The 17,763-nt window shown below is 40.3% G+C and overlaps 1 protein-coding gene across 9 annotated transcripts in view; it reads left to right on the top strand.

Annotated features, from left to right (window-relative positions):
* The window catches only part of mcf2la (mcf.2 cell line derived transforming sequence-like a), a 98,829-nt gene extending 84,355 nt beyond the window's left edge, over positions 1 to 14,474 (top strand). For 6 of the 9 annotated variants that reach the window (XM_058380485.1, XM_058380483.1, XM_058380490.1 and 3 more), the window contains exons 25-31: positions 49 to 222; positions 518 to 610; positions 1,613 to 1,687; positions 3,677 to 3,783; positions 4,591 to 4,700; positions 5,297 to 5,400; positions 13,306 to 14,474. In XM_058380485.1, coding sequence (XP_058236468.1) covers positions 49 to 222; positions 518 to 610; positions 1,613 to 1,687; positions 3,677 to 3,783; positions 4,591 to 4,700; positions 5,297 to 5,400; positions 13,306 to 13,385 — 743 coding nt within the window. In that variant the 3' untranslated portion in view covers positions 13,386 to 14,474. Of the gene's footprint in view, positions 1 to 48; positions 223 to 517; positions 611 to 1,612; positions 1,688 to 2,372; positions 2,450 to 3,676; positions 3,784 to 4,590; positions 4,701 to 5,296; positions 5,401 to 13,305 lie in introns of all 9 variants that reach the window. The other 3 variants (XM_058380493.1, XM_058380488.1, XM_058380491.1) reach the window with 3 other exon arrangements.
* The last annotated feature ends 3,289 nt before the right edge of the window (positions 14,475 to 17,763 follow it).

Below are 17,763 nucleotides of genomic sequence, written 5' to 3'. Positions count from 1 at the left end.
AAAATTGCAGTAAATATATGATCACACTGCGTTGTTTCCGAACCACAGAAGCGATTCAGCAGAAGACGTCCGAGCAGCTCTCTCCACTTCCCACCTCCATCAGCCTGAGCCCCTTCAAAACCAGCCAGAAGAGTCAGAAGAAAGGAGAGGAGAAGAAAACCGAGCCTATGTTACCTGAGCTCAGCTTAGTGCCTGCACTGAGGATCTCTGACAAGGTCAAAGGTGAGCTAATCGAGCTAAATCCAGGACGCAGATATATCAATCCAGAACTTTTGATACTGCTGGTATGAAAGCCGTGTTTTCCTAACGTTATGGTAACAGATCACAAGCTATATAGTGGAGTATCATTTTAAACAATCCTTGCTTTCCAGGATTGGGGTGATCTCGAGTGCTTCGTTCCTTTTTCTCTTGACTAATCCTTCTCCTCCTCTCCTTGTCTCCATGCTTCCTATCGTTTCCCTGATGCCCTTCTTTCTTTCTGCTCCTTTCCTCGTTTGCGTCTCTTCGTGCTCGCTAGACGACGCAGTAACCAGTCCCACCACTGACAGGGCCGCGGTGGCTAAAAAGCGTTTCACGCTACAAGGCTTCAGCAACCTCAAGAGTCAGAAAGGTATAACAGGATTCCAGCTCTTCCTTGATAATTGAACACGCAAATCCTGGCCAGGGATTTGTACCGTTTCTCTCCGTTATGCACTGATTCAGAGAGCTGTAATGATATTTTGTGATTCTCGGTGCAGAGTTGCTAACAACAGCTGGTGCTAAAAGCCTTACGTTACCCCTGGTTACATTCTGCGCAGCAGGTACAGTGCAGTTAGAGGTTTGTCGTCATAGATGAAGGGAAAGGTTTTGTTATTTAATTATACTGTACTTCCAGTGCGTATTGACATGTTTGTCCATTTAAACGAAAACGCTGATGTATTTATAAGAGAAATATGTTTAAGAAATGAAATGGGGAAAAAGTACTACATTGGAAAAAAGAAATCGTAGTGAAGGTGAAGGAGCTTCACACTAGCTGTATGAATATGAATCTAAAAACAACATGCAAGTATTTCTGAATACTCCTTACTGTAGGCGTCTCCAAGTCAGCAGCAGCTTTATAGCACGAGAGTACAGTTGTTCATCTGTTGCATCTGAATACTTTTTCCCTGTTTAGTTTTTGAGATTTATTAGTACAAATACTAAAAGGCATCATGTGTGTAAATGGATATATGCACTGAAAGAAGGTCAAATAACGAAACAAATATTTATTTCCCCTCAGTGTGTATGTAGATTAGGACCATATTCATCAAACCTAGCACTCTTTGCCTAGAACTCCCCTGAATGTTTGTGGAGTTATGAGCAGTCGTATGCCTTAAGTCATACGTGTGTGAGAGTATCTAGTATCTGTTCATCCTCCTTGATGAATACAGTGTCTGTGCCTCTCTACAGTGTTTATAGTCTCTCTTATTACGTATGTACGATTGTAGAAACTGCCAGTACCACATTTAATCCATGACCTGCGTTGCTTATGTTCTCATTTCTGCTTTCTCCTGTCCTCTCTGGGCTGTCTTATCTTTTCTCTCTCCTTTTTTTCCTTTTGCCCTCTTTTACTCTTTCGCTGCCGGGCTGACAGGATATCCCCCTAGTCCTGACCACAAAACTAAGCGACATGAGATTAAGAGCGATCCTACGCCATTTGGTTTCAAAGGTACACTGGTACTTCACTGGTCCATTACATCCTTCAGCGTCCACCCACTGGTCATTTACCTTCAACCAACAGTTTGTTTTAATTTCCCACCAATGACGTCCATGTACTTTGGATTTTTCCTCGTCTGGCTGTTTTGGATTGTTGTCATTTTTTCATAGACATTTCATATTTTCTCATTGTTTTTCTTCCATCCTTCCAATTGTGAGTTGTAATTAACGTAACCTCATACAGAACTACGCTGTGTTTAGAAGGTGAAAGTCTTTACTTGTTGTATCTAATACATGTGCCACTTCCTTTTTATGAATTCACACTGATTTCAAACAGCTTCCTGTTCACTATATAGTAAAGTAATGACTTTATAGTGACTTTATGCCTACTTTATTTGAGTAGATTCAGTCAAAACAAAAAGCAATAAAGGAAAAAGTTACCTATTATCACTTTTAAGACTTTTAGCAAACTTTTTTTGCCATAATCTCACTTTAAGCAACTAAATTTGAATGTTTTTTTATTGACCATAAAGCTTAAAATCACAATCGGAACATTTTCCCTGAGAGCTCTAGTCTTCACAAACCTTTACCGTGTTCACGGAATAAAAATAATAATCACATAATAATGATCATTTTATAGTTGCTATCAGTCAGATTTGGCTTTAGACAAGAAGGCTCTGACTGGTTGCCTCTCCCTCGGACGCAGGTCCTCCCATCTCCCTCAGCCGGGACAAATGGCTGAGCACTTCTAGCCTTGTACAGGCTAAGCGCAGAGGTAAAGCCAGCTGCCTGGTGTGTGGGGTGAACTCTGACCTTTCCCTACTGCCTTACTTCCTTTAAAGCTGACAGAAATCACAATCACTAAGACACAAAGGTGTGGTTTAGCAGGGTCACTTGTACACTTGTTGTCGAAGGAACATTTCTGAAATCATGCATGCCTGAAGAAAGCACTGTCGCATATAAGAGACCTCACCCTCTGGTGTTACCAATCTAATCACACTGTACGAGGAGCAAAACTGTGTTTACATGCACGTTAATATCCAACTACAACTACGCAATAATCTGAATTAAAATGAACGCACGAACACCTACAGTAGCTTTCAACCCTTTGTTCAGTGCATGAAATCCGATCTCTAACCAGAGAAACAAAGCTCTATCTTTGTATCAACATTCAGTATGAGATTAAAAATAGGCTCTTTATATCATGTTCCTCTGTTTCTCTGGCTTTACAAGAGGATTCACTTCGAGAGAAATCTGATCACTGACTGGTTGCCAAAACCTTATCAGATTACTGAAGTGCATGTAAACACATTCAGTTGTTTCCAGATCAGATTATATTCTACCTCTACCTATTACATGTTGTTTCCATCCAACATCCTGAAGGGTCAATTGTTTTATTGGTCAAGGGTTCAGTCTTAAAGAGATCATTCAACCAAACACACTGAAAGGATTAACAGTGAATTATAACTAGAGGCTTATTGTATTTTTGCCCCTAGATCTGATTTCTTGAAGCATGATTTAAAAACAGCAAGATCTTTTTTGTGCCATCTTTTTTAAGAAGTTAAATACTACTCGTATCATCACACAGGACTTCGCCTATACTACTTTAGGACGTTAAAGAGTGTTGCTAAAGTTCCTCTCTGTTTTGACCTTTTGCCTTAAAATTCAACTCCCAGAGAATTTGGGACTTCATGGTGGTCAGTGATTCACTGCAACTGCCTTGGCAAAGGACTAATAAAAAATTGACAAACCGCTCCTTTAAAATGACAAACTGCATCTTTAAAATGACTTAGCCTGATCTCGGAGTGTGTTTTGTTTGCTCCTGTTTCTTCTCATCAGCTGATTTCTAACGATGGAAAAAAACAAATCCTGTTGATTATTTTTCCCCACTCTTGTTTTCTCTCGCATCATCTTTCCATCTTCTCATATAGTAAATTCAGAGTAACTGAAACGCCGGTTCATTCAGTCATCTGATATTAAATTTTTTTTCCCCTCAATCCAGGCTTCAGTAAGGTCTCCCTCTCCATGGACGCCTCGGAGGAGAACGACGGGTACTCCAGCGCTGAGGACCCCTTAAACTCTGACCCCGAGGACGAGGGAAAGAAACTGGTAGGTCGAGTAGCGTGTTACTCATTTTATTTTTGATTATATTTTTAAAATCTCACATTGAATATTGTAATACTGTGCAAGGAGTGCTGAAATTTGAGATGAAATTTAGCTCAGTCTTATTTCACTTAAAGGACTTGATTGACTTTAAAGATGCAGTTTGTAATTTTTCTGTATGTTTCTCGAACTGTAATAATCACATCATTTGAAAGAAAACTATTCACAATAATGTCATACGGTCGATTTTCCTAATTCCTGCCTTTTCTTTACATTCTTCTGGCCCGGAAATTAGAAGAAACACCCTTGCTTTGCCCTTTTGCCTTAAAATTCAACTCACTGAGCACATGGTGGTCAGTGATTCACTGCAACTGGCATTCTCCTTGGCAAAGGACTAACAAACTGTGACGGACCGCTCCTTTAAAATGACAAACTGCATCTTTAAAATGACTTTCCAGTGATGTTCTTTAGTGCGTTGTCGTTTTGTTTAAAGTCTAATGGAACTGAAATGCCATTTTTCTACTTAATTTAGAAATTTTGTAAATTCTATACAGACTGTTTCCCCATTTTCGGTGTTATAATGTAGCTTTTGCAGTAATAAAAAATAATAGTCGGTTCTTAAATTTTCCAGCTCGTAATGCAGCACTTGAGTTTTTGTATTTGTTTGTTGGCTAAAATATAAATTTTATATTTGTGAAGCAAATCATGTGCCTTAAAAATATCTTCAAGTTTCATGATATGAAGTATTTTGTCATATCACTCAGCCCTGCTGTATATAATACACACTATCATAATGTGTGTGTGTGTGTTTAGACTCCAGGCAAGTACATTGTGGTAGCCGACTACGATAAAGGAACTCAGGACCTCACAGTAAAGAGTGGAGACATGGTGCAGCTGGTCCGAGAGGGCGCTGACGGCCAGTGGTAAGCCGCTTAATGTTTAATATTGACCCAATGTGTGTAAAGAAGCCTACAGGAAACAGACGAGGGCAAAAGTTTACACCCTCCGAGATTCTGAATGATAACAATAATACAATGAGAAACAAATTTCAAATGGTTATGAAATATGAAACGTGGTTGTGTGCTGAATCAAGTGAAGGCTGAGAATTACAACTGAGAGGATCCAAAAGCTGCTCAGAGCATATGAAATATATCAGAGGGGCTTAGAGAACTGGGCTTTTTTGTATTTAGATTTAAAATGTCTATTCATAAACTTCTACTTCCATAAACACAATAAAAACTAATTATTAGCATCAAGTCTATTATTATCTTCATAATTCATAAAGTGTTTATTTTGTCCTATGGGTGTACAAACCTTTGCACTGAACAGGTCTATTGTTGCCTGGTTTTATTCTGTATTTGTAGCGCAAACATTTATAAAAATATGCATATGGTAATTAATAACACAGCTTGAATGATTAGCATTGCCATCTGTATGGATATATTTACAATCAGTATATGATGATCTTGTGTGTGTGTGTGTGTGTGTGTGTGTGTGTGTGTGTGTGTGTGTGTTACAGGTTTGTGCGTAACCTGAATAACAGTAAAGAGGGCTGGCTGCCGGCTGCTAACCTGTTCACTCTGATCGGAGAGTCAAAGTCCTCACAGTCGCTCACCAGCTCAGGTGAACAAACAGCCGTCCATTACAATCTCAAATTCCACACACAGTCTTACACAAAGTCACACACACTCTCAAAGTCACACACACTCACACACACTCACACACACTCACAAATACACACACACTCACACACATTCACAAATACACACACACTCACAAAGTCACACACACTCACACACACTCACACACACTCACAAAGTCACACACACTCACACACACTCACAAATACACACACACTCACAAAGTCACACACACTCTCACACACTCACACACACTCACACACTCACACACATTCACAAATACACACACACTCACAAAGTCACACACACTCACACACACTCACACACACTCACAAATACACACACACTCACAAAGTCACACACACTCACACACACTCACAAATACACACACACTCACACACACTCACAAATACACACACACTCACAAAGTCACACACACTCACACACACTCACACACACTCACAAAGTCACACACACTCACACACACTCACAAATACACACACACTCACAAAGTCACACACACTCTCACACACTCACACACACTCACAAATACACACACACTCACACACATTCACAAATACACACACACTCACAAAGTCACACACACTCACACACACTCACACACACTCACAAATACACACACACTCACAAAGTCACACACACTCACACACACTCACAAATACACACACACTCACAAAGTCACACACACTCACAAATACACACACACTCACACACATTCACAAATACACACACACTCACACACACTCACAAATACACACACACTCACACACATTCACAAATACACTCACACACACTCTCACACACTCACACACACTCACACACTCACACACACTCACAAATTCACACACATTCACAAATACACACACTCACAAAGTCACACACACTCACACACATTCACAAATACACACACACTCACAAATTCACACACACTCACACACATTCACAAATACACACACACTCACAGTCACACACACTCACACACACTCACAAATACACACACACTCACACACATTCACAAATACACACACTCACAAAGTCACACACACTCACACACACACACACACACTCACAGACATTCACAAATACACTCACACTCACACACACTCACACACACTCACACACACTCACAAAGTCACACACACTCACACACATTCACAAATACACACACACTCACAAAGTCACACACACTCACAAATACACTCACACACATTCACAAATACACTCACACACACTCACACACATTCACAAATACACACACACTCACAAAGTCACACACTCACAAATTCACACACACTCACACACATTCACAAATACACACACACTCACAAAGTCACACACACTCACACACATTCACAAATACACACACACTCACAAAGTCACACACACACACACACTCACAAAGTCACACACACTCACACACACTCACACACATTCACAAATACACACACACTCACAAAGTCACACACTCACAAATTCACACACACTCACACACATTCACAAATACACACACACTCACAAAGTCACACACACTCACACACATTCACAAATACACACACACTCACAAAGTCACACACACACACACACTCACAAAGTCACACACACTCACACACACTCACACACATTCACAAATACACACACACTCACAAAGTCACACACTCACAAATTCACACACACTCACACACATTCACAAATACACACACACTCACAAAGTCACACACACTCACACACATTCACAAATACACACACACTCACAAAGTCACACACACACACACACTCACAAAGTCACACACACACACACACTCACACACATTCACAAATACACACACACTCACACACTCACAAATACACACACACTCACAAATTCACACACACTCACAAAGTCACACACACAGTCACACACACTCACAAATTCACACACACTCACACACATTCACAAATACACACACACTCACAAAGTCACACACACTCACAAATTCACACACACTCACACACACTCACAAAGTCACACACACTCACACATTCACAAATACACACACACTCACAAATTCACACACACTCACACACACTCAGTCACACACACTCACAAATACACACTCACAAATTCACACACACTCACACACTCACAAAGTCACACACACTCACAAATACACACACACTCACAAAGTCACACACACTCACACACATTCACAAATACACACACACTCACAAAGTCACACACACACACACACACACACACACACTCACACACACTCACAAAGTCACACACACTCACACACATTCACAAATACACACACACTCACAAATTCACACACACTCACACACATTCACAAATACACACACACTCACACACTCACAAATACACACACACTCACAAATTCACACACACTCACAAAGTCACACACACAGTCACACACACTCACAAATTCACACACACTCACACACATTCACAAATACACACACACTCACAAAGTCACACACACTCACAAATTCACACACACACACACACATTCACAAATACACACACACTCAGTCACACACACTCACAAATTCACACACACTCACACACATTCACAAAGTCACACACACTCACAAATACACACACACTCACAAAGTCACACACACTCACACACATTCACAAATACACACACACTCACAAAGTCACACACACACACACACACACACACTCACACACACTCACAAAGTCACACACACTCACACACATTCACAAATACACACACACTCACAAATTCACACACACTCACACACATTCACAAATACACACACACTCAGTCACACACACTCACAAATTCACACACACTCACACACACTCACAAAGTCACACACACTCACAAATTCACACACACTCACACACACTCACAAAGTCACACACACTCACACATTCACAAATACACACACACTCACAAATTCACACACACTCACAGTCACACACACTCACAAATACACACTCACAAAGTCACACACTCACTCACACTCACAAAGTCACACACACTCACAAAGTCACACACACTCACAAATTCACACACACTCACACACACTCACAAAGTCACTCACACTCACAAAGTCACACACACTCACAAATTCACACACACTCACACACACTCACAAAGTCACACACACTCACAAATACACACACACTCACAAAGTCACACACACTCACACATTCACAAATACACACACACTCACAAATTCACTCAGTCACACACACTCACAAATACACACTCACAAAGTCACACACACTCACTCACACTCACAAAGTCACACACACTCACAAAGTCACACACACTCACAAATTCACACACACTCACACACACTCACAAAGTCACACACACTCACAAATACACACACACTCACAAAGTCACACACACTCACAAAGTCACACACACTCACACACATTCACAAATACACACACACTCACACACATTCACAAATACACACACACTCACACACATTCACACACATTCACAAATACACACACACTCACAAAGTCACACACACTCACAAATTCACACACACTCACACACACTCACAAAGTCACACACACTCACACATTCACAAATACACACACACTCACAAATTCACACACACTCAGTCACACACACTCACAAATACACACTCACAAAGTCACACACACTCACTCACACTCACAAAGTCACACACACTCACAAAGTCACACACACTCACAAATTCACACACACTCACACACACTCACAGTCACACACACTCACAAATACACACACACTCACAAATTCACACACACTCACACACACTCACAAATTCACACACACTCACACACACTCACAAATTCACACACACTCACACACACTCACAAAGTCACACACACTCACAAATACACACACACTCACAAAGTCACACACACTCACACACATTCACAAATACACACACACTCACAGTCACACACACTCACAAATTCACACACACTCACACATTCACAAATACACACACACTCACAAAGTCACACACACTCACAAATTCACACACACTCACAAAGTCACACACACTCACACATTCACAAATACACACACACTCACAAATTCACTCACAGTCACACACACTCACAAATACACACTCACAAAGTCACACACACTCACACACACTCACAAAGTCACACACACTCACAAAGTCACACACACTCACAAATTCACACACACTCACACACACTCACAAAGTCACACACACTCACAAATACACACACACTCACAAAGTCACACACACTCACAAATTCACACACACTCACACACATTCACAAATACACACACACTCACAAAGTCACACACATTCACAAATACACACACACTCACAAAGCCACACACACTCACACACATTCACAAATACACACACACTCACACACATTCACAAATACACACACTCACACACATTCACAAATACACACACACTCACACACTCACACACATTCACAAATACACACACACTCACAAAGTCACACACATTCACAAATACACACACACTCACACACACTCACAAATACACACACACTCACACACATTCACAAATACACACACACTCACAAATACACACACACTCACACACACTCACAAATACACACACACTCACACACATTCACAAATACACACACACTCACAAATACACACACACTCACACACACTCACAAATTCACACACACTCACAAATTCACACACACTCACACACATTCACAAATTCACACACACTCACAGAGTCACACACACTCACACACATTCACAAATACACACACACTCACACACACTCACACACATTCACAAATACACACACACTCACACACATTCACAAATACACACACACTCACACATTCACAAATACACACACACTCACAAAGTCACACACACTCACAAATTCACACACACTCACACACATTCACAAATTCACACACACTCACAGAGTCACACACACTCACACACACTCACACACATTCACAAATACACACACACTCACACACACTCACAAATACACACACACTCACACACATTCACAAATACACACACACTCACAAATACACACACACTCACAAAGTCACACACATTCACAAATACACACACTCACAAAGTCACACACATTCACAAATACACACACACTCACAAAGTCACACACATTCACAAATACACACACACTCACAAAGTCACACACATTCACACACACTCACACACATTCACAAATACACACACACTCACAAAGTCACACACACACACACACACACTCACACACATTCACAAATACACACACACTCACACACATTCACAAATACACACACACTCACACACATTCACAAATACACACACACTCACACACACTCACAAATACACACACACTCACAAAGTCACACACATTCACAAATACACACACACTCACACACATTCACAAATACACACACACTCACACACACTCACAAATTCACACACACTCACACACATTCACAAATTCACACACACTCACAAATTCACAAATTCACACACACTCACAAATTCACACACACTCACACACACTCACAAATTCACACACACTCACACACATTCACAAATACACACACACTCACAAATTCACACACACTCACACACATTCACAAATACACACACACTCACAAATTCACACACACTCACACACATTCACAAATACACACACACTCACAAATACACACACACTCACACACATTCACAAATACACACACACTCACAAATACACACACACTCACACACACTCACAAATTCACACACACTCACACACATTCACAAATACACACACACTCACAAATACACACACACTCACACACACTCACAAATTCACACACACTCACACACATTCACAAATACACACACACTCACAAATACACACACACTCACACACATTCACAAATACACACACACTCACACACATTCACAAATACACACACACTCACAAATACACACACACTCACACACACTCACAAATTCACACACACTCACAGTCACACACATTCACACACACTCACACACACTCACACACATTCACAAATACACACACACTCACAAAGTCACACACATTCACAAATACACACACACTCACACACATTCACAAATACACACACACTCACAAAGTCACACACACACACACACACTCACAAAGTCACACACTCACACACACACACATTCACAAATACACACACACTCACACACATTCACAAATACACACACACTCACACACACACACACATTCACACACATTCACAAATACACACACACTCACACACATTCACACACACTCACACACATTCACACACATTCACAAATACACACACACTCACACACACTCACACACATTCACACACATTCACAAATACACACACACTCACACACATTCACACACACTCACACACATTCACAAATACACACACACACACACACACTCACACACATTCACAAATACACACACACTCACAAAGTCACACACACTCACACACATTCACAAATACACACTCACACACACTCACACACATTCACAAATACACACACTCACACACATTCACAAATACACACACACATTCACAAATACACACACACTCACAAAGTCACACACACTCACACACATTCACAAATACACACACACTCACACACACTCACACACATTCACACACATTCACAAAGTCACACACACTCACAAATACACACACACTCACACACTCACACACATTCAAAAATACACACACACACTCACAAAGTCACACACACTCACACACTGCAATGTGCACTCAAATACTTATTACAATTGTACGTTCTGTGACATAAAAACAGAATTTGCATAAAAACAGAATTTACTTGCAGAGAAAATAAAAAAAAATAAAAAGAAATATTAAAATATAAAGGTTATAAAAAAAATTAATGGCAGAAAAAGCATGACGTATAAAAATAATAAATAAGTAAAAAGCAGATGTATGTGCACTAGGACATTGAGCTGAAGCATGTGCAACACACACACATACCAATCAGGCATAACATTATGACCACCTGCCTAATATTGCATTGGTCCCCCTTTTGCTGCCAAAACAGCCCTGACCCGTCCTGCCCTGTGTATTCGGACACCTTTCTATCAGAACCAGCATTAACTTCTTCAGCAATTTGATCAACAGTAGCTCGTCTGTCGGATCGGATCACACGGTCCAGCCTTCGCTCCCCACGTGCATCAATGAGCCTTGACCGCCCATGACCCTGTCGCCGGTTCACCACTGTTCCTTCCTTGAACCATAATTCGGTCCTTGTCAAACTCGCTCAAATCCTTACTCTTGTCCATTTTTCCTGCTTCTAACACATCAACTTTGAGGACAAAATGTTCAAAATGTCCTAATATATCCCACCCACTAACAGGTGCCATGATGAGGAGATACTCAGTGTTACTCTCTGTTCATGCCTGATCGGTGTATGCATATATATATATATAGCTTTGCATAAATGATCTCTTAATAAATACAGGATAATAGTTGCAATATTAACAGCATGGCTTTCTTCCGAATTTCATTTCCAGGGAAAAAACAAACACAAACAAACAAACATCTGGGTGGAGTTTATAATTACGTTTAGTTCTGTGGAATGTCTTGAGAAACAAGTTAGTTCCTGTTATCGCTGTAAACATGCGATCTCTCACCAGAGATACTCGCTGAAGACAATTTTCATGTTAATAATAAACCCTAACACGCAAAGACATTGTGTCTGAAAACATCAGGACTGATGCTGAGACTCCTTCCGTAAATGAACGTTCACTGTATCGATGATCAGATATTTTTTATTCTTTAACATGAACATGGTTTTTGGACTGAATAGTTGTGTGTATTTTGTGTAAACAGAAGGCAGTGGCTCGGGCAATCTGAGCACATCGTCCAGCTGCAGTGAGACGTACACCAGCTTCTCCGACATCAAACCCTGAGGCCTGCCTCTATAGCACCGCCTGATGGCAGCTCCTACACACTGCACTTTCTGCTGAGACACTTCCTCCTCCTCCTCCTTCTCCTCTTCCTCTTCCTCCATGCATGCCTTTATCAGCAGTCACCACGATTTAACGCACACCTTCACTCTCACCTGTTCGTGTTAAAAAGAGAGACAGAAGAAGCTGCGCTCCTTTTCCAAAAATACGCTATTTATATAATTATTAGTGCAATAGTCTTCGATCACAAAAGCAGCACACTTTATCCATTAAACTAAAAGCTGTGACCTTTAGTCCTGAGGCTCGAATCCGGTTTTTGGAATATTTTCTACTTTGCCAACATCGTAGGACTTGAACACAGCATTACATGACGTGGATACAGATTGTCGGAGTCGTGTCCAGTTTCCTAACTGTGAAATGTCCTGTCTTATTTACTGTATTAATCAGAAACAGCTGTATATTTCCTGTATATTATTTGTACATATTATTACATATTATAACTCGACCTTGGTTTTTTTTTTTTCCATAAAATGGCAGTATATATATATATATATATATATATATATATATTGTATATTAAATGTTCATGTATGGTCTCATCGTATCTGGAGCTTGTCGTCTGCACTATTTTACTATTTCACGGGCATTACATTATTTTTATTATTATTATTTTATTTTTTTAATGAATTTCTCCCAAACAGTATCTGAACATATTTGTGACGTCATTTTATCACACATCTATATACAGGTTTTAAGCAAGGCTTAAACAACCGGCTGAAACCTACACAGCATTTCCTGTAACTATATGTTGATCATTGTGCCCCATTTATCACTGTTGCAGTTTTTTAAACTCTTATTTCTCTCGTATGTCTCAGTAAACACTGCACATATGCATAGTTTTACACCTGGACTTCAGTCTGCTGTATTTCAGTCTCATGTGGCACATTGCCCTTGTATTTCTCTATTTTCATATTTGTAATAAAGGTATGTGTCTGCTCTCTATGTATACGTGTAAAGTGTAAATATGTATTTAAGAGTATGTATGAATTAAGAGAGATTAAACTTGAATAAAGTCCTTGAAACATTTTTGTCTCGATTCTGGTCTGTTCTGAACAAGCAAGGGTGACGGTGTTTTTAGGATTTTAACGGATCTGCGTGTAGCATGAGTATATAACTTCCTATTAAAGGAGAACTCCAGCATGTTCTTATTTTAATCCCTGTCTACTATAGCTACACCGATCAGGCATAACATTATGACCACCTGCCTAATATTGTGTTGGTCCCCTTTTTGCTGCCAAACCAGCCCTGACCCGTCCTGCACTGTGTATTCTGACACCTTTCTATCAGAACCAGCATTAACTTCTTCAGCAATTTGAGTAACAGTAGCTCGGATCACACGGGCCAGCCTTCACTCCCAACATGCATCAATGACCCTTGGCCGCCCATGACCCTGTTGCCGGGTTCACCACTGTTCCTTCCTTGGACCACTTTTGATAGATACTGACCACTGCAGACCGGGAACACCTCCACAAGAGCTGCAGTTTTGGAGATGCTCTGATCCAGTCGTCTAGCCATCACAATTTGGCCCTTCATCAAACTCGCTCAAATCCTTACACTTGTCCATTTTTCCTGCTTCTAGGTGAAGTGAGTAACACTGATGATCTCCTCATCATGGCACCTGTTAGTGGGTGGGATATATTAGGCAGCAAGTGAACATTTTGTCCTCAGAGGTGATGTGTCAGAAGCAGGAAAAATGGAACATTTGTGTCTGGGGTTTCTGGGTTTCATTCCCGCCTCTACCTGTGTACACAAAGTGTGTCTGTTCTCCCTGTGCTTCTGGCGTTTCCTCCAGGTACTCCAGTCCAAACACACATGTTGTAGGCTGAGTGTGTGAGGGTGTGCCTTGTGCCTCGAGTCTCCAGGTTTGCCCACAACACTGTGTTTAAGAAAGCTGTACAGAAAATGGATAGGTAATAAATATCATCATTAATATTAGGATCTATCCTTTAGTAAATTACAAATTGGAATCATTTGGGCTAAATCAACTTCAGTCCTCTGGCTCACACTGCTACTCACATAAACAAATGACATTTGTCTTACAAACATAATATAACTTATAATAGCAAGCATTATAACAATGATATAACAACTTTTATAATAGCTGATGATGATGATGATTATCTGTGTCACATCATGAGATCCTCAGGCTATTTTGAGAAACCTGGATCATTTGAAATGAGCACTCTGTGAGATAAACAAAAAGAGGGTGGAGAGACTGGGAATTATTGGACTGAAAGCTCACAGGGTCAACTCCCTCTCGCTTTTGTCACTGCAGTACACAGACAATGGAGCTGCAGAGCTGGAGATGATCAGGTGAGTCATCCAGCCTGAATACTCTTCTTCTGCTTTTCATTCACGCGCACAAACAGTGGATACAACTGTCACACTGCTGTCCAGCGCGATGAGGAACATCATCTGACTTGATATTTCGAGGATCTTGAGTCACACTTATGACTCATTGGCGACGTCCCAAACTGCATTCTACTACTGCACTGAAGTACCCTGGCAAAAATACTGCGCCATCTAGTGGCAAATTAGTGTTGGTTCAGTGTTGCCAGATACACGCTTTCTACACTAAATTGGTTTGCTTACTGGCATTCTCATGTTCAACATCCCACATCCTGTGCCACCTACAGTCTTCTACTCTAATATGCTTTAGAACAAAAAAGATTTTTTTAAAGGTTAAGCTTTCACTCTGAGGTTAAAGGTTTTATGTAACTGCTCAGTTGTATCAAATGAGATACATGTAAATCACTGTGGGGGTAAAAATATTGCAACCTGGACTTGAGTGAAGCTGGTTTTCCTCCACCAGGTGCTAATATATGCCTCATAAAATGTGTTTAGTCTCGATGAACCCTGAACAGAGTGCTGTCTTTACACAATTTGTACATTACACAATTTGTTAGTGGGAATAAGCTGAGAAAATACTCTGAGAAACATTTCACTTTGTGTATCTTATGTTTCCCCCAAATATTTCCAGAATTCTGCAAAAAATGACATTTTTTGTTAAACAATTGTAGGTATAGGAACAACACATGAGCAGAATTAGCTAGTTAGGTTTAATTAGGAGAGAGAATTCATCTCTATACACCGATCAGACATAACATTATGAGCACAGTGAATAACACTGATGATCTCCTCATCATGGCACCTGTTAGTGGGTGGGATATATTAGGCAGCAAGTGAACATTTTGTCCTCAAAGTTGATGTGTTAGAAGCAGGAGAAATGGACAAGAGTAAGGATTTGAGCGAGTTTGATGAAGGGCCAAATTGTGATGGCTAGACGACTGGATCAGAACATCTCCAATGCATGTGGGGAGTGAAGGCTGGCCCGTGTGATCCGATCTAACAGACAAGCTACTGTTGCTCAAATTGCTAAAGAAGTTAATGCTGGTTCTGATAGAAAGGTGTCAGAATACACAGTGCAGGACGGGTCAGGGCTGTTTTGGCAGCAAAAGGGGGACCAACACAATATTATGTTATGCCTAATAATAGCTATATATCAGTTTTAACACTTATCGGGAACCCATATGAAATCATTTATGTGCCTCAGGGAAATGATTTTTATTTATTATAGTTTGTCTTCAAAAATCACTTTATCTTGGTCTGGGCTCTGGCTTTGAAGCCTATCCAGGGAACACATGAATACACTGTGAAGTCCATCACAGGTCACCATGCACACAAATATTCACACATATTAGCACCAAAACTCTTCACAGAAAGTCAGACTCAAACTGGAGACCCCAGAGACCCTGAGGCTTCATAATTGCACTGTTTATTTTATTCCTTCATTAAAATGTATATTGTTACTCTTAAAAATTATAATAGCTTTTTGCAAAGACTGTCATGATGCTGCACTTTTTTTATATCAAAAAAATGCGTTGGGGTTATTTATCCAAACCTGGCAACCCTGAGTTATGCGCCCCATTAACAAGTCTGAACGCATCTACATCCGGGTACTCTGCAGATCACACCTATAGGAAATACTATCGCTATGAACTAGGGATGGGCGATACCACCGAATTTCTATTCAATATCGAGACTAGCATCCCGATACTGATACTACTTGTAGTCTTGTGTTTTAAAAACAGGGAGTATATAAATTATTATTAAAGAAATACGCCATTCAGAGATGGCAATTCAAATGCATAATTTTATGTTAAATAAAATGCAAATTTTAGTGATAAACTTCAATGAGTTTTAGTTTTTGGTGGTTCTGGGGATACTTTTTTTGACACTCGAGCTGTTGTTGTTGCAAAGAAACATCAACAACATTTATAAATGCAAGTGGAAAAGCGTTTGTGTAATTAATACAGAAAAA

This window comes from Hemibagrus wyckioides, linkage group LG26 (assembly GCF_019097595.1).
Source record: "Hemibagrus wyckioides isolate EC202008001 linkage group LG26, SWU_Hwy_1.0, whole genome shotgun sequence".
NCBI classification, from domain to species: Eukaryota; Metazoa; Chordata; class Actinopteri; order Siluriformes; family Bagridae; genus Hemibagrus; species Hemibagrus wyckioides.
Note: the sequence above shows the minus strand (reverse complement) of the source record. Positions and strands in the feature narration are given on the sequence as shown.